The sequence below is a fragment of the Amphiura filiformis genome, chromosome 10 (assembly GCF_039555335.1).
Source record: "Amphiura filiformis chromosome 10, Afil_fr2py, whole genome shotgun sequence".
NCBI classification, from domain to species: Eukaryota; Metazoa; Echinodermata; class Ophiuroidea; order Amphilepidida; family Amphiuridae; genus Amphiura; species Amphiura filiformis.
In genome coordinates, this window is record NC_092637.1 from 6,121,048 (window position 1) to 6,140,186 (window position 19,139).

The 19,139-nt window shown below is 36.9% G+C and overlaps 1 protein-coding gene across 3 annotated transcripts in view; it reads left to right on the forward strand.

Annotated features, from left to right (window-relative positions):
• LOC140162440 (diacylglycerol kinase theta-like) overlaps positions 1–19,139 on the forward strand; it is a 180,185-nt gene that overhangs the window by 83,606 nt on the left and 77,440 nt on the right. The window contains exons 5-8 of one of the 3 annotated variants that reach the window (XM_072185677.1): positions 25–156; positions 1,351–1,492; positions 11,699–11,935; positions 15,292–15,324. In XM_072185677.1, coding sequence (XP_072041778.1) covers positions 25–156; positions 1,351–1,492; positions 11,699–11,935; positions 15,292–15,324 — 544 coding nt within the window. The remainder of the gene's footprint in view (positions 1–24; positions 157–1,350; positions 1,493–11,698; positions 11,936–15,291; positions 15,325–19,139) is intronic. The other 2 variants (XM_072185678.1, XM_072185679.1) reach the window with 2 other exon arrangements.

Below are 19,139 nucleotides of genomic sequence, written 5' to 3' on the forward strand. Positions count from 1 at the left end.
CAATTATATTATTTTCTTTTGCAGGAGGGATTGAATCCATTACATCAGTGGAGGGAGGGCAACCTACCTACCAATAGCAAGTGTGCGGTGTGCAAAAAGACTTGTGCCAGCACGGAGTGCCTGACTAGCCAAAAGTGTGAATGGTGCTGGACCACTGTAAGTTGATATAGTTTAGGCCAGATCAATTTATTGTACAATTCGCAGAAAATCCTGATTCTCTGTTTATTCTGAATTCTGTCGGTCCGTGTCACGTCACTTCCGGTTGACGATGTTCGAGTGAAAACAAGTCCCTGATTCGATTTTTGTTGATGATTTCTGTCATTGGTGTTATGTAAATTTCGACCGCAAATAGTCAGTGGAATCACACAACCGTTTCTAAGTCTTCAGAGTGGAAGAAACTTACTTGATTTACCGTTTATATACTGACAAACTTAAAATTAAATTCTATGGTCGAAAGTGTCGTTTTTCCGAAATTGAATATCACTCCAACAACATCGCTATGTAGCCTCCTTCACAGTCGGTTTCTGTTGTTCATAACAAACCGTGAGCCACATGCAGTTTGGGCCCGAGACTAGAGATAGCCCGGATGTCCGACCGACAGAATAGGCCGATCACCAATCAGTTTGTTTTCTCAATTGACTGATCAGATACCATTCCCGATATATACCCCAAATATCACAAACTACACTCCTTGATAAATGAATTGCAGCGTCCTCTGTAATCAGTGATCATCAACGGACTGATGGCAAATAGTTAACAAGGAAAACCAGCTGATGAATCCACCTAGCTCTGATACTCCACTTGAAGTAAACACTTTGAACTTATTCCGATAAAATATGATGTGTTAGCTAATCGACGATGTGAATTTGAAGCCTAAATATTGACTTTGCATGAAAATAGTTCATTAGATCGGCAAATGAAGAGATTTCTCCCAGTCCCGATTCAGAACTGATTAGATTGTCGGTGGTCGATTTGGGAGGGGGGGGGGAAGGGAGTGGGTGACAAAACCATTAGACTTGAGAGAAAACTTTGGATTTGATGAAATCGGACCATCCTCCATGAAGATAAAAGTATTAAGGCAAGTGGAATGGCTGGAGACATTTTTCCAGTTATAATCATTTCAAACTAATAAAAAATGACAGTGTTCTTCTTGGATCTCAAAAAACATGATTCAAGGAAGCCAGTAATGCAACGATAAAAACAGACCTTTAAAGTAGGGTCGGTCGGCCAGCATGTTTTTATTATTTGAAAGGGATTAAGAGCTAAAGTTTTGGGTGTTTTCCTGCTCTGAAGTCTACAGTTTTGAACATATAATCCACATTTTACATGTATTTTTTTGTCATCTTCCAGGCTCACACCTATTGTTACCGGTCACTCCCGAAAGATTGTAATCTCGGACCCATACGTGATATTCTCATAGCACCATGGGTACTATCTTTACCCGTAACCAACGCCATGGTGCGCCAGGCTGACATTCCTACAGGAACTGATGGTAAGAAGGCTGACATAGTTATACATTTTTCTCAAAAAAGTATTTTATCTGTGAATTTTATGTCCAAGATTCTTGAAGCAGTTTTAAAACTCTTTTTAACAGGGTGTGCTGCGCTTGTTTTGTCAAAATTATTTTGTGTTTAGCAGTACCATAACAGCTTGTAAGATGAGGCGACATACTTGTTTTGTTTTTGTTCATCCTTGCGTGTGTTTCAATATTTTTGTTTAAAGTTACGTAACAGGTTTGAAAAGTGATCTGTTGAATGTAACAGATTTTCTTATTTAACCCAGTTGGCTTCTAAGAACTATTTTGATTGGTTGCAAAGAGGGGCATATCATGTATTAAGCCAATCAGAGACATGATAAGAATTGTCAGTTGGGCTGAAAGGAATTAAGAAGAAAATTGCTAAAAGATCTAAAAGCTCTATTTTGATTGGTTACCCAGATGATTATATCGGGTAATTAACCAATCAGGGGGTTTGTAAAGAAGACTGCCCATGGGGTTAAAGCAGTTTGTTACATTCAAAGATTTTGCATTGTTGTCTTTGTTCTATGTATATGATAATTAATTATCAGGGCTCACAATGAACTTTTGGATCATTTTACCTGTTGGCACAGATTGGACTAGTTGCCGTGGTTAACAGTTGACGCCATTACAGCTTGCCCAAATATTGGGCTATTCCAGTTGAAATCCATACACCTTCTACTGAAGACATGACCTTAATCTTCCACACAGGGAGTGTGAATTTCAAATGGAGTTACCTGAATGGGTGACTTGATTTGAAATCTACACTCCATGTGTTGGAGATGAAGGATGTCTTCTAGTTCTATATGGATTTTACCAGGAATAGCTCATATCTTTCTGATTTTTGTGTGACCATCGAAGATTAGAATTAGGGAGTGCCAAATTTGTTAGAACTTTGATGCAATGTGCCCGTAGAAAATATTAAGTGTACATGCGCATCCATATTAACACTAAGCACTAATCTTGTAATGCCAACCACATGTGCAAACCTTTTAATGCTCAAGCTTAAAGGCACAAGTCATCCTTCAATTGAGGGATTTGGACCATCAATGCCGGAGGTACTCTATTTTTGTGACAATGCGACCTGACGTATTAGGCTATTCCTGTTGCAATCCATACAACCCCTATAGAAGACATTACCTTAATATCCTACACGAGGGGTGCAGGTTTCAAATGGAGTAACTCATCATTCAGGTAGCCCCATTTGAAACGCACATTCCCTGCATGGAAGATTTAAAGTCATGTCTTCCATAGAGGGTGTATGGATTTAGGCAAGTTCAAGATTTGAGCCCTGGTAAATGTATGCTAAAATGTCTTGTATGAAACATTGTTTGTGACGTGATGCATAAAATGATAATGCTGTTCATGCATGAAGAGATCCATGTCATGCATGCAAGTTGCATGGGGCTATTCCATTTGAGCAAGGGGGTATGGATTTTATATGGAAGAGTCCATTCTAGTGATTTGACCATTGCATTTTAATCATAGCAATTTTCCTTGTTTAGTTCTATCATTTCTTGCTCTTGTAAAATTTTGGCTGTAAGCATTGTCAAGCTCTCACTCTCTTTATGATATTAAGTTGATTTAGACTGATGGCATTTTGAGAAGATATTTAACTTGTAATGTAGTGATTTGCATAATAATAAACCCATCGATAAACTTTGTTGTACCTCAAGTTTGGAAGTAATGTCTGTGTTTTTCCGTGGTTGTTCCGCAAGCGTGGTGATGGCAATCCAGCCTTCTACGTGTGTGTATACCACAGAATTAGAGAAGGAGAACCGGGACTCCCTATACCGCCACGTACAATCGCGCGGTCAGCTATGGGGAGAAACTTGGGGGTATTCGGGTCCTTGCCGACGGTGCGCGCAGACGAACGAAAACAATTCTGCGTCTCATCTGAAGCGTCTTGGTCCTTGCGTGCAGGTCGCATCAAGTGCATCTCTCAAATGCGCCCATCATCCATGTCGCGCTTGCTTGACAACGAATGCCTCGAGCGCATTCCGAGGGAAACCGAATACCCCCAATTTTTGCTCCATGCCTGTATCAAGATGGCAGTCGAGTCCTGGTTCTCTGGTTTTAATTCTGTGGTGTATACGCTCTTATGGGATGAGGTTAGTGCACATGACTTGATGAAATACGCACCTGCATCGGTACTAAACTTGAGGGAAAGCAAAGTGTAGGTGAATGTCAGCATCAGGGTAGATTTAATCCTTGAATGAGCTATTCAGTTGACATCCATACACCCCTATGGAAGACATGACCTTATTTCCCACACAGGGAGTGTAAATTTCAAATGGGGTTACCCACAATGGTGACTCCATTTGAAATGTACACCCCCTGTGTGGACGATTAAGTTCATGTCTTCTGTAGGTGGTGTATGGATTTCAACTGGAATTGCGCTATCTACCTCATGTTTGGTATAGTTGAACTCACAGCAGCTGAAGGGAGTATCCCATCATGCATCTGCTTGATCCATAGCAAATACATACAAAACATAAGTAAGAGCGGCTTAGATATTGAGAGCTATGGATAGTTTCACAATACTTTGGAGATCATATTTTTTCAAACAAAAGTCGTAACTTCCCTGATATAATCGAGTAATGGAAAGTTGAAGTGAAAGATTTTGTGTACACTTTCTATGACATGTGCAGTTCTACTGTGGTACTGCAGAGCATGATGGGATACACCTATCTGCTGCTGTGAGTTGAACTAGCCATAAGAAGAGCAACAGGATATTTCTAGTGAGGTCGAACCAGAGAGTACCCACTCCTCCATGTCGGCGTGTCACGCATGGAGGGCAAACAGTGTTCATTCAGAGTATTTCGCAATGTGCTAAGTGCATTCTGTCTGTAACATGTTGTGCCACAAATGCACGCTTAGTGCGCAAACTTTTGGTACAATTATGATTGTTCGGATTATGATTGAGGTTATAAAGGTCTATTTATCTGTAGCTACTCCAAACATGTATCAAACTAAATAAAAGTGGGGGCATCATCTGTGTGCATTGGGGAGGGTGTAATTGGGCATTGGGCAATTCCAATTGAAATTCATACACCCCCTTATGGAAACATGTCTTAAATCTCACACACAGGGGTGTAGATTTCAAATGGAGTCCCCCATCTAGGTAACCCTATTTGAAATTCACACTCCCTGGGGGTGTATGGATTTCAACTAGAATAGTCCAGTTTTCATGTGATCATCTGTGTGTACTTGTTATCATTCATTTATTCATTCATTCATTCATTTGTTCATTCATTCATTCATTCATTCCTTCCTTTCATCTTGGATACATATTGCTCCCTTTCTACTCTGTCCTATATGGGTAATTAATTTGTTCTTTTGGTTTCATCCACGAGTTGGGCTATTCCAGTTGAAATCCATACACCTTCGGATGATATAACCTTTATCTTCCACACGAGGGGTGTGGATATGGGGTTACTTGACTCCATTTGAAATCTACACCCCTATGTGGGAGAATAAGGTCATGTTTTCCATAGGGCGTATGGATTTCAACTGAATAGCCCACACACACACTCACACCCCCACCTCACATCAAAATATTGGATATCTTTTTTTCCACACATCCAAAATGCACATACTGTGTAATTAGTACTATTTTGATCAGTTTTTTATTATTGATGTACTGTTTTTCCCTGTCCCAATTAAACACCAACACAGCAATTTTCAACTTGCAAAACATGATCAACTCAAATCCTTAAAGCTTACTCAAACAGTTGCAAGTTGTGGGACATTAATTCATAAAATGCCCAAATTGACAACAAAAATAACCCATATTTATAAAGTTATAGAGATAAGCTAATATGTGACACGATGATCAAGGGAAATGAGTCGGATGTCGCTAATATTGATTTTGAGATATTGGCAAAGAAAGTGTTAAAATCCTTTTGTTTTATATTGTTTTCAGCTATTCATAAATTGATGTTACTTCACAAAGAAAAGTCGTATCAACATGGGCTTTTCAGTTTCTAAAAGCACTAAATGCCCTCTTTAGAAACATATGTAAACCTCATTTTTGACCAGGGTCAACATGTGACTCATTCCCCTTAATCATGTCACATATTGAAAATAGAAATGTCTATTTTAGTTTATTTTAAACTGAACGATAATTTACATAATAAGCTTGTGCATTACACAGGCTTGGGCATGGAGCATTTAAACGTGTGATAACATAGGTCACACATCAACATAATCAACTTATCAACATATGTAACCCCCCTCCCTCTTGAACGAAAACTAATTCTGTTCATAGGACTTCATTAGTAATAGCTACAAATTTAATGTTAATGTGAATTTCTAAGCGAACGCAAAGAGGTATGGCATAGATAGAAAATGTCATAAGTTGTGTTATTTATAGCTTGTCTTGCCAGCCAGGGCAGTAGTAATGGGATGTTCCATTTCAAATTCACACCCCTTGTGGAACTTTTTGTAATTGCAACCAACTTTAACACTAAATGAGCTATTCCATTTAAAATCCATACTACCCTGTGGAAGATTTAGCTAAAGAATTCCACAGAGGGAGTATGAATTTTGAATAGAATATACAATTGGGTAATTTCCATTTGAAATACTTACTCCAGTTGTGGAAGATATAGGTAAAGCCATAATGTAGGGGTAGTTTGGGTTTCAAAATGAATAACCCTGACCAATTACATTTGAAAAACATACTCCCTCGGTGGAAGATTTTTCCAAAATATTCCAGGGGTAGTGTGGATTTTAAGTGGAATAGCCCAATTATTCCAGATCCAACCATTTTCAACCATAAAAAGTAGAAAAGGTGTTAAATTGTGCCAAATTCAAGTGGATTTGATAAATTTCAACAATTCTCAGCTGGATTTTCACATAAAACTAGCTCAAATTGCCAGCTGGATTGACTAAAGGTGCAAATGGAATTAATAGGCATGAGAATTTTCCTTTTTTAAAGGAATTCCTTGGTTTTTTTTGGCTCAAATGTCCACATTTCTATTCCTTTTTAACCCTTTTTGAGCATTTTGCCACATTTTTCCTTCTTTTTTTCAGAATTTTCCTTTTTGTTCATTGAAATTGTATTCTCCTGCCTGAATTAAGATGACACTGAAATCTTCTACAGGGGGTGTGTTGAATAGATGGAATAGCCCAGGCTAGATATAGCAGCAGTAACATCAGCTATGTGCCAGTGATTTACTCAATTCTGTAAAGGTGCACATTTTTTCAGAATTAAATTTTCGCACATTGCCAATTTTGAATTGATTCCTGCATTTCTAAATTTGCGATTTGAAATTTCCGTATTGTCCTATACACAAAAGGAATATATTTGCGCATTAATATTTTTGCGGTAGCAGATTGTAAAACGAAAAGCCCAAAGATAAATGTCGTGTGAAAATTTGCACTTGAAGAGTATTATACTGTAAAAGTTGAACTTTTCACGCTACATTTATTTTTACGTTTTTACATTCTAAGCTGCTATGGGAGGGCACACTGAGATTTTGAGGGCAAAAATAAGAAAACTTTTCAAAAAATATGCAATATATACCGGATTTGCTGTGATTTTTTGTCCTGACTGGTAGAAGGTACTTTCAATGGAATTGAAATGATACTCTCTCTCTCTCCCTATGGTTTATACACACAGTGTTAACCCCATGAGAACTATCTGCCGATTGGCTAAAAAGAAGTTTTCATTATCAATTGGCCCAATCAGCAACATTGTTAGAATAATTTCACCACACAAGAAAATTGGGGTGAATCATTTGCAAAGCTCCATTCTGATTGGTGATTAAAGTGAAGATATCTTGTAATTGACCAATCATAGGCAATGTTAGATCAGCAGGTAGTGCTCAGGAGGTTAAAACAGCTCTGGTTACCTACAATTACATTTGGTGTAATGTAGATGTTGGATTCATTTGAGCAGGCTTTTGAGCTGGTAGTACTCGGTAGTTGGGCATTATTAGGGTGCAAATCATATCATGTTTTATCAGTATGTGTGGTGTCGATGGGAGTGTTTATGGTGTATGAATACATTGTACAGGTTACTCCTAAAGTAAGCTAATCTATGAGAACCTTTAACCTAAATTTATGAGAACCTGTAGAGTTTAACATATCGTCGGCTGCATCACATAGTGACAGGGGTTGCATCACATAGTGGCGAATAGATGGTGATTTTTTGTCGTAATTTATCACTTATTTGAAATACCTACTTTGTCCAATATTTAGAGAATAAAAGATAGGATTTTGTCTTTTGCTTATCCAATACTACGATAAAAATATTAGCCAGCCCATCCATTATGACAGGATAATGACAAAATCCTATTTTTTATTCTCATTCTAATTCAGTTTAAATATAAATTGTATCAGTAAAAGTGCTTTTTTCCAGAAAAAAAATCATGTTACTTTTGTGAGTACATCCCGTTGTTTTAAATGAACGAAACCATTACGAACATCTAAGCCGCCGAATCGAATTCTTAATTCGGGCGTGTGTATTATGCAAACGCATTATCGCACGATCATTAAGGATCTACAAGCGTGCAGCCATTGCATGTCGGCGTGCTCACTGTCTTATATGACTATCCACTATCGTGTCATAATGGATAGGTGAAAACCAATCAAATTGTGTGTATTCTTGACAAGACGCACCAACTGAATTAGAAATTGCATATCAATTGTTAACGAGTCACATGTTGTGAGAATTGTTCATGTCATGATAAAGTAGACCCATTTAAAAGCTAGCTTTAAGATACCCAGATATTGTGAAATCATATTCTTAATACATGTATTTAATTGCTAAAAGTTATGTCACCATGTGAAATGGACATTTCCTTAAACATCGCACGTAGGCCACTTATCCACCAATATGTGATGCAACCGACGATATAATATATGTGTTAAAGAAACAGTTGCAAGTAAATCTCATAAGGATGTTGCAGGGTATCATGGAATTTAATTGGGCACCTACACTATCACGTAAAGTAAGATGTAAAAGTGGACTATCATAAAACCGCAAAGCGATTATAACCAAAGAGTACAGACTCAAAACTACTTGCTGTGTAATGGTATGGTGAAACTGCCATATTTGTTTGTCCTTCATGGAGGGCACATTAATAGTGTACCTCAGGGATTTATTGGCTGAATAATTCGGGAGGTACATCACTTTGCCACTACAAGGTGAAGTCGGTACTCTTTGGATCTCAAGCAAGATCTAAGACCTGTACCTTTACCCCTCTCCCTTTGTCCCTCTCCCTTTTTCTCCCCTCTCCCTTTATCCCTCTCCCTGTCTCCCTTTCTTTTCCATCCCTCCCCTATCTCCCGTTCCCTCCCCTTCTCCTCCCCATCTCCTTTTCCTTCCCCCTCCTTGTCTCCCTTTCCCTCTCCCTCATCCATGTCTCCTTTTCCCTTCCCCTCTCCTTCACACCTCCCTTCCCCCTCCTCACCATCTTCCTCCCCCTCCCATAGTAGTGCAAGAACATGATCATAGCAGTGGATTAAATGAATGCATGTGGTGAATGTACATGATTCAGATATTGTCTGTCAGATTTTGTTTTCATGTCAGAATCTATTATGAAACTAAAACCAGCTACCAAGGTTTATAACCTCTTGACTATTATTTTGTTGTAATAATGATATCAAATGAAAATGAACCACATCCGTTTTGACTCGATCATGTATGCTGTATAAATAGCTGAAAACTCTTACTCTTACAAGAGTAAGAGTATTGATCAAACTAGGGCCTAAAAATGTTTGATTGGCGTAACATAAAAAAAAATCAGAAGGTAGGGATCAATTTTGTTGTGTCGATTTGTAATCCAAAACTAGCCCAATCAACACCACACCAGCTTTTGAATAACAATGGTACATACAGATATTGACATTATGTGTATGTTTTATGTTAAATTTAGTCTAAATAGTAGGAAGTGATAGGAAACAGTAAAAAAAAATGTATACTTATTTCATTTTAAAAAAAATTCAACTTATATTATTATTTTTTTTCTTCTTTCAAAAATAACAAATATTCAGAGTCAGCAGTGTAACTAGGGTCGGTCGGGTTATGCCAATCAAACAATTTTGTTTTAGTCCTAAGCTCTGAAAATCCCAGAAAGTACATTATAATCCACATTTTTTTTATCAGCACAATTTCTGGAAAGTTTAGAAGGTCCCTCTTTCCCCCCTTAATTTTCACCACTTTTTGGTCCTATTCAAAGGGCACTATTTGCATCCTTTGCCGTATATGTATGGTATGGTATAACAAGCAAGATCTAAGATACTTATCTCCCCCTCTCCTTCCCTTCCCATCCCTCTCCCTTCCCCCTCACCAGTAGTAGGAGAGCAGGGTCATTGAAGTGAATAATTTAATATTTAAAAATGATTTGCATGTGGTTAAGTTTAGAGTTGGCATTCATAGGATTCTGCTATTACCTGTCAGATTGTTGTTGCTGCAATGTCGGAATTTGCTCACTGGGCTGTTCCAGTTGAAACCCACACACCCCCTATGGAAGACATGACGTATAATCTACACATGGGGTTTAGATTTTAAATTTCAGATAAACCGTACTTGATATTTACACTCCTGACCTTGTGTGGATGATTGAGATGTATGGATTTTAACTGGAATGGCCCAATATGAAACCAAAAGTAACCAAGTGTAGAGATAGCATAGTTTAATATTATAACCTCTGACCATTGTTTTAATGTACTAATTGAAAATTTAAGCAAATCATATGTGTATTGACTTGTAAACATGTACACCCACCTTTGTTTGCTTCAAATGTGTGTCAAAAAAGTTCATAACATTAATATTACTAATATTTTATTTAGAAAAAGTTGGTGTCTGTGTGAGCAAAATATGTAAATAACAATTTTCCAAGTGTATGGAAGTGTATTTTTTTGTAAAATGGATTCTTAAAAAAAAATTGTAGTTTAATTTAAATTATTTAATACTTTCGTACTCGCTATAACATGCTTCAATCAGCTTGTAATGCAAAGAATGGGTTGTCCATAATATATGTTCCATGTTGTGAAGTGCACACATTTGGGTGTGGATGGACCTACTCAACAGAATATTTTCTACGATATTGGTGTAACCTGACCTACCCTCATTTTTGGGAGGATAAAACTTTAGTGTCAGGGAAAAGCACCCAAATTGTCCATTTTAGTATATGATTGGAAAATGCACCCAAAATCACCCAATTTGTGTGTTTTTATTGAAAAATGTGCCCTAAATCTCACAATTTTGATATTTTTGTTATTGAAAATGCACCCAATATCACACAATTTGGGTGTGTTTTATTGGAAAATGCACCTAAAATCACAATTTGGGTGTTTTTATTTGAATTGTGCCCTGAATCTCACAAGTTGGGTATTTTTGATGTTGAAAGTGCACCCAAAATCACCAAATTTGTTGTTTTTCAGGAAACATTGCTTTAATCCTTGAAGTCAAATTTTGAGCTATGATCAATTTAATGGAGGTTAATTTTAAACTCTTGTCATTGAAATGAGGCTAGTTGCAAGCATGCTTTTCTAAAAAAAGGTGTATGAAATACTGCACTATTATTTTCTGTGTAAACTAAAGAGATGAGTGCCGAAGGATACCAACTCTACCATGTCTATTTGTTGCTCATGGAGGGCTAAATAAGTCTATCTCCAGATTATTTCATCATGCACATGGTAAACTTTCCAGTTACAGTGTATGTGCATTTATTCCGATAGTGCACACCAAGGGCTACATGCGTAAATCTTTGTTATGCTCAAGCTCAAAGATGCAAATTATTGTTCAGTTTTGGGTTCTTGGCAATAAATTTAGGAGGTATACTATTTTAGTCACCATGCGTTACAATCCAAGATGGAGGATTACCATAGCATTACACACAGGGCAGTTCTGAGTTGGTACTCTTTGGTTCTAATGTCTTTGGTGTAATTATAACTATGTCGTTGGGAAGGAAAAACATCATGTGTTTGTTGCCCCTGAACATGTTTAAAACAAAACTGCCAATAGGTTACAGAGTAGATTTTGCTTTACACATGTTTAGGGGCCAATGACATTTTCCTGCCCAAAGACCACTATATATGCATGAATATTTATCACAATAATCTTCTCATCTTGTGATTTTTTTGTAACTTTTGTGAAATTGCCATATGCTTGCATGATTGGTGTTTCTATTTTGTTTTCTCTTTATTTTGCTATTTCTTTCCATTTAGGAATGAAATTCATGAACGCACTTGAACGTAGCACAAAAAGTGGGGGTGGTGTGCACCAAGGCGGTGGTGCTTCAGCTGCCGCCGCACGCATGTACCACAGGTTCCTCTCCACTGGGTTGGGGAATGGCACCGGAGAGCATTTTGAACAAGAAAAGCTTTTGTCAGCCGAGGACGATGCGCATCCTAGGCTTATCAAACGTAACAGGCACAAACCGTTACGACGGACCAGCTCAGCCGGTGCGTTAATGATTGATTTTGGTTTTTCCAGTAGTTTGCAGTGTTATTATTAGAGTGATATAACATAGCTCTGCTCTAACAGGGTGCTACATATATGTACAGCATTTATACAGGTGTGTACTGTACAGGTGTGGGCACACATGTAGATTTTATACATTTCTCACAAATACATACATACATGTACAGCAGTATATCATATCCATTCAACAGCCACACATGAGATGGATTCAGGATTTTTTTATTTATTGTCCCAATTTTCCATATTGTCCAATTTTCCAATTTCCATTTTCCCCCATTGTAGCCAATTTGCTGTGCTTTTTCATTTTTTTCTTCAAACACTTTCAAGTTTTGCATGAGGGTTCTTGCTTTTGCCTAATTCGAAAGCTCAGTTAGTACTCCACTTGTTCTGGATGAAGTATTAAAATTTTGACCTATGAATGAACATATTCCTTTGGAAGTGTGGAGAAAGAACCAAGCTCATTGATCAAAATTTCATTCATACACATTTTGTTTTATCACAAGTACCCCTTAAGAGTGACTGACTTTAGCATCTGGGAGACACAAAGTATACATATATATATATACTATATATCACAAAAAGTGTCTCGGCCATTATAAATCCGCCCATTTTTGGTATTTGAAAACACTAGGAGAAAGAAAAATGAATGAGGCTAATTTTGTTACAATTGACCGAGTAGTGTGGTTTCAATTTAAGTTTGAAGGTGTCAAGTGCCCATTGAAATTTTTCAGTAAATTGTACATGGATTTGAATCCAGTACACAGATAATGGTGGGGTTTACATGCCAAGATGTTTGTGTTAGTAAATGTTTGGGTTCGGGTTCTTGACTGTTGAATGAAATTGGGCGATTGGGGATATCAGAATGTGCCGAAATAAACCATCTTTCTCTCAATTTAAAAATATTGTGAAAAGGGGTATATATAATGGACGAGTTACTTTTTGTGAGGTTTTACATATTCATAAAATGCAAGTAATTATTAACAGGAAATACAATTTTTGAAATATAAATTCACATCTTATCTTTTAGAGTCTTGTTCCTGAAATTGAACTTAAGTGTCAAAGTGGAAATTTTTGTGAAACATTAGTTTGTAAACGTGCTTTTTGTGCTCAATGCAACTACCGGTACGACGAAAATAAATACATGCAAATATATTCTTTTATTCATAGGGCTATGGATGAAAAAAATCTCAGATTTTATTAAGAACAAGCGTAGGAGTTCATAATCAGGAAAGTGAAAAATTATATGCGCAAAAATTTCCACTTTCACAGAATGTGATAGAATTTGCTCAATAGACCATTTCAAATCGGAAGTTTTCTGAAAACAGGTGTTGTTTGTTTATTATTCCGGTCATCAACACTTGTACACTAACTTAACTATTTAGCCTGAACACAAATCTGCATTAAAGACACTATCAAGTGTGAGGCATGTCTTGTGTAAGATTCATTTTTACAATGCCAAGTGTCAATTTGTCCAAATCCAAAGTGCAAAAAAATAACGAACATTTGCATGTTACATTCCTTTACTGTCATATTGCGGAGTGTTAGTTCAATATATTTTATATTTTACCTGATGGCCCTATATTGACATTGGCTAAATAAGCTTTACTTCAGCTAAAAAGGGTACATATTCCTTACATTACTTATCTGCCATTTTGTTGAACGATGGTACCCATTTTTTTCTGGTTGCTGCATCAAGTTCGACGGTTGGTGAAAAAATGGAGGCATAATGACATGGGGCACTAGTTTAACTGCTTTGGGTGCACATGTCCTGATTTTCTGAACTTTTCCGATTTTGATTTGCAATGGTCTATTGGAAATATAGAATACCGTATTGTCTGTAATAAACGCCCCCGCTAATAAATGCCCCCCCCCATTTTTCAATGAAAATTTACAAAAATGCAAAAATTTCCATACCATATCGTGTGAGTAAGTTTAAAACTAAAAAAAACTTGCATCAGTCATGTCGGTGACAATCGCTAAATTGCATGGACAAAACTTATTATGACTCAAACTTCCATCCGTTTCATTGCCTAATTATGGTACAGTGCAGCAGAGCATAAATGCCCAAAACTGAATTTTGGACAGATTGACACATAATTTAAAATCTAGATTAAAGTGAAAGATGTCACTTACAACATATTTTGATCAAACTCTGATCTTTAATAAGGTTGCAAAATTTGACCCGTTTTCATTCATTTTCATATAATTAGCATAATAAAAAGAAATGTATGAAAAAAATGAATTTATTTTTTTTTCGTCAAAAGTAAATATGTTATAAAAATCAAACTTACAAGAAAGATTGACTCTTGTCAAATCCTACAATTCTGTCAGAGAAAATTTGCATATTTGTATTTATTTTTTTAATTAATGGATATTGATTAATTAATTTGCGATAATAAATATTTTTTTATGATGTACCATAATTCCAAACATGTCAAGCAATATGTCAAATTAAAGCTAATGAAATGCTTTATAGATTTGTCAGAGCACATTTTGCAAAATGCATTTAGTATTTTAGTTACAAAATTCCAAACATTCTATTCCAATTTTTGGCTATACACGCACAGGAGCTGTTCTTTTAAAATCCGCGCCTAATCATAGTAATCAATAATGAGTCTTTCATCCTATTGTCAAAGTACTGTGTTCCCTGCAGTATTATGGAGTGACCAGGTGATGGTTTTGTAGCAGATGACAGTGCTCATTCAAGCCTATCAAGGTCATTTAGTAGCAACTTGCTGAATGGCTGGGCATTATCAGCTATCAAAGAGATGCCTTATGCAGCTGCCAATCACAGTAGAGGTTTGATAACATTTTGTTAAAAACACAAAAGTGATATAAGGACAAAACTGTGCATGTTGGTACTTGATTGTTAGGATTCTTATATGTTGAAAATCCCATGTAGTAGTATTTTTTATGTGTAGTGTATATTTTAAATTTTGGGCATTAATGCTCTGTTGCACTGTAGAATTTCACTAATTCCATGCACTTACGGGTGTAATTTTGTTGTATTTACCACGAAAATGTCATTTTCCACACGATTCCATGAGCGTCACCATTAGTAGTAGTATTAGTAAAGTCATAAATCCCTCCTTTTAACAGGAGCACCATTGGAAAATTGAACCTGATTTTTAAGTTTTATTCACTGAAAATTCACTTCAAATAAACACCCCACCCCTCCTATTGGAAAAATGCAATGCCCCCGTTTATTACAGACAATTATGGTATGACCAAATCACATACTATATGAGCGTAGGAAAATTTGACGTTTCTTGTCTGGGATCAAAAACATAAGGGACGAAAAGAACAATATTTCTCTTTTGTTTTTGAAAAATTACAGTCAGTTCGGTTACGACAAAAAATAATTTTAGGCGTAAGTATTTAACCATGTTCACACGCATGCATGAACATCAGCATCAGCAGCTTAGTTTCACTAGTAAGTGCTTTCTACTAAAACAAGCTAACAATCAAATCAGAAACTGCACATTTGGAAATAAAAAATTGTGGAAGCACTTTGGATATAAAAAATTGTGGAAGCACTTTCTAAGTTTTGATGATATCACATGTACACCTGTAATGTATGAAGTGTATTCTTGTCAACATTCTCGGTTGGGCATTTCCCAACACACACCCCACACACACCCCACACACACCTCACACACCCCTACATGTCCCCGCTATCAAACATGGATGTTGGGTAAACACCTTTTCAGAGGACATAACTTCACTATCCAATGAAATAAGCAATCCATTACAGCTATTAGAAAAAGCGAGGGTGGTCCCCCATTGCATGAATGTCCTCTTTTGATCATTACAAATCAGGTGTGTGTCCTCGTTTGGCACTGTAAACAAACGCACCCCACCCCACCTACACATACATACATGATCACATGGTAGCTGAAGCATTGCATTAACATAAATAAATAATATTTGCTATAGTCCATGAAGCTTTCTCGAGACGGTATCGTCTCTAAAGTCCATTTGGCTTTCTAGAGACAGTAGGTCCGCATATGATACACACATAAATCAAAGTAGTGTGTGATGCGGTGCGAAGTGACTGCTGCCCTATAGATACAACGCCTTCGATTACGCATTCACACGCAAACGCTACTGTGTCAAGGAACCCAAATGGACTAGAGTGTGTAAAGAATTTATATTGTCTGATGATATGCACATTGCAATAACCGCATCATCAGAACCTACTTTGTCCAGACAGGAAAGCATTATGTAACAAATTGGTCAGTTTTCCTGTACACTATTAACACTCTTCACACAGGTGTCGAGACGACTTGTTCTAAATTTCTTTAAAAATTCTACAATTTCAGAATTGTAGATTTTAACAATATTTTTGGAATCAGTATGAAAAATGCATTAAAATGAGTACAAACAAGCCCAGTATTGGTTTAGTGGTTCTTGAGACAGCTCTTGAAATTTTGAGAAAATATTTCAAAACTTGGACCTTTCATGTTGAAGCCTAAATGTCCAGAACCTGACAGTGGCTAGTCCGGGAGCTAAGTACCTGCCCAAACTATGCTGCTTTGCATGATTTTTCAGAAACCTTGGAGGCGACCCCTCTGGACAAGCCACTGATATGTGATAGTGTACACACATATGTTGCAGGGTATTTGAAACACTATAAAAAAGTTTCTGTTTAAAATTTTGAGACATGTTTTTATACCCATTTGTCATATAATAATCATTTGTTTTAAACTATTATTTTCTTACTAACCTAACCATCTAACAACAATGCTGTTAACTTTATTCACACATTTTGCTCACACATTTATACCCTCAATATTCTATTAAGTACATTGTATATAGTCGATATCCACCGGTCAGCGACACTAGCATTGTTTCTTGCGTGTACACATGCGCCATGTTGATCGCGCATGTAAAAGTATGTACACATACAAAGTAACTCTAAGCTAATGCAGAACATACTGAACTTCAAAGCTAGTGCAACTAACTGGAGGTAGATAAATAGACTATTTATCACAGTTACATTGTGGTCATTATTGTTAGCTCAACTATCACTTGGTTAAACTTAAGCGTAACTTTGGCTTATAATAGTGTGAGCTGTGTCTAGCAATCCAAAGTTTGAGCCTTTGATTTAAGCCAAAGAAATGTTGGTCTTTGCCAAGTGAACAGGGTTCAATTTACGAAACCCAGTTGATGGTACACCAAAATATGTCTAATATATTTGTGTACATATTCATTAGGGCATATGGGACTCTTCAATCACCATGTGGACAGAACTCTAGCATTATAAAATACAAGCTTTAATCTTAAAAAGTGTCAGTGTGAATGAGACTTAATTTTGATCCAAAACTTTTAGGGCTTTAAGCTAGAAAGTTCCCTCATGTGAACAGGTTAGCCCAAGCTATGTGTATATTAAGTTGGGCACACAGTGACTCTCAATAACCATGTGGGCAGAACTCGGGCATTAAATGCAAGCTCTAGTCTTAAGATAAAGTGTCCGTATGAATGAGACTACCATTTGGCCAGTCACAGTGCACAAGCGCAAAGTGATTGTTTTCAAATGATGACACACATAATGGGCAATTCCATTTGAAATCCATAAACCCCCTATGGAAGACATGACCTTAATCTCCCACACTGGGGATGTAGATTTCAAATGGAATTATCTATTCAGGTAACCCCCATTTGAAATTCAGACTCCCTGTATGGAAGATTAAGGTCATGTTTTTCACAGGGGGTAGGCTAATAGGGGGGTGTATGGATTTCAACTTGAACAGCCCATTTTGTCGTTAATGGTGGTAATGGGTTATAATTTTGTTGTGCATTATCAAATTGATTTCATGTTATTGTTGTATTTTCATTACCATGCACCAGACGCACCATCTGCATTGCATTTATGGACGTCGTTCTCATTTTGTTTTTGATGTGCATGGCAATTCATACTGCTTTCATTATATTGTGTAGCATAGAAAAATTTTGCTGTGCGAAGTTTGGTTGTATGACTGGCGCAAATGTAAATTATGCCAATAATCTGTTACAATACAATTATTATATTAGATTTTGTTAACCAAAATCGCTCCTTGAGCGATACTCGTTTTATGATCTCCATCTGTGGTTTTGTCTTTTTTAAAGACAGTTCTTGTTTAATCTATCTTATAGAGGAGCTCTTTATGGTGATTATCCCAAGACTGTATCCAGTTAATATTATACAAATATTGACTGCTATGAGGGGCATGGTTAATATTATAGGCCCAAGGTGATCTCAAAACCATGCTATGACCCGAGCGCAGCCGAGGGTCATAGCATGGTTTTGAGATCACCGCTGGCCTATAATCTTAACCATGTCCCTAATAAAGCAGTCAATATTTGTTTTATATACCAATTAATATAGATTTTTGTCATCTGATTGGTTAAAAGGCCTATTTTATTGTTCATAGGCCATGGTAAAATTTACAAATAAAGTTTTTCGTTATGAACCGATCGCGTCACCGCAACTGGCAGGCATCGCGTTGGAGCCACGTGCGTAATGCGAACACGCGATCGCTGCGTATGCGAACACGCGATCGCTGCCCGATGATGTGAAAATGATTATTCCGGGAATAGTCTTTTAAAAGACTATTGCCGGGAATAGTTCAGTTTTTACGTAATTCTTAAAAAGGAGGGCATAGCTAATTCAATGACTGCACTTTTAACCAATCAGATGACAGGAATCTATATATGAGGTATATAAGATTAAATAGCTGCCTTATAGAGTTAGTAAAGTAGTTGTGGTCCTGGAGCATTGTTGGTAACAAAATCTCAGACATGGTCAATTAGTTGTAATGGGTTATACATTGTTGTAATAATGAAGATTTTCATCCCTTTTTGTACAGGATGTTTTGGGACACCCTATATAATATTTGAATGTAAAAATTATGTTACAAAACTGACTAGAAGAATTTTTGTTGATAATTATTAGATGGTATACCAGGGTATGCAGGTCTATATCAAGTGCCATCTTTTATTTATTTGGTAGCAGTAAGTACTGGTGTTGGGGCTCATGCCCCCCTATTCCCTGCCTCCCTTGACCCCACCCTGATAAGCCACTGGTAATTGCATAGCGGAGAACATGTAGGATTGTCATGCATTGGTGCCAAAACTGGGGAATGGTCTAGCTATGTTTCTACTCGTTCTTTGTGGCAATCCATGTATTACGTAAGTGCATCACCA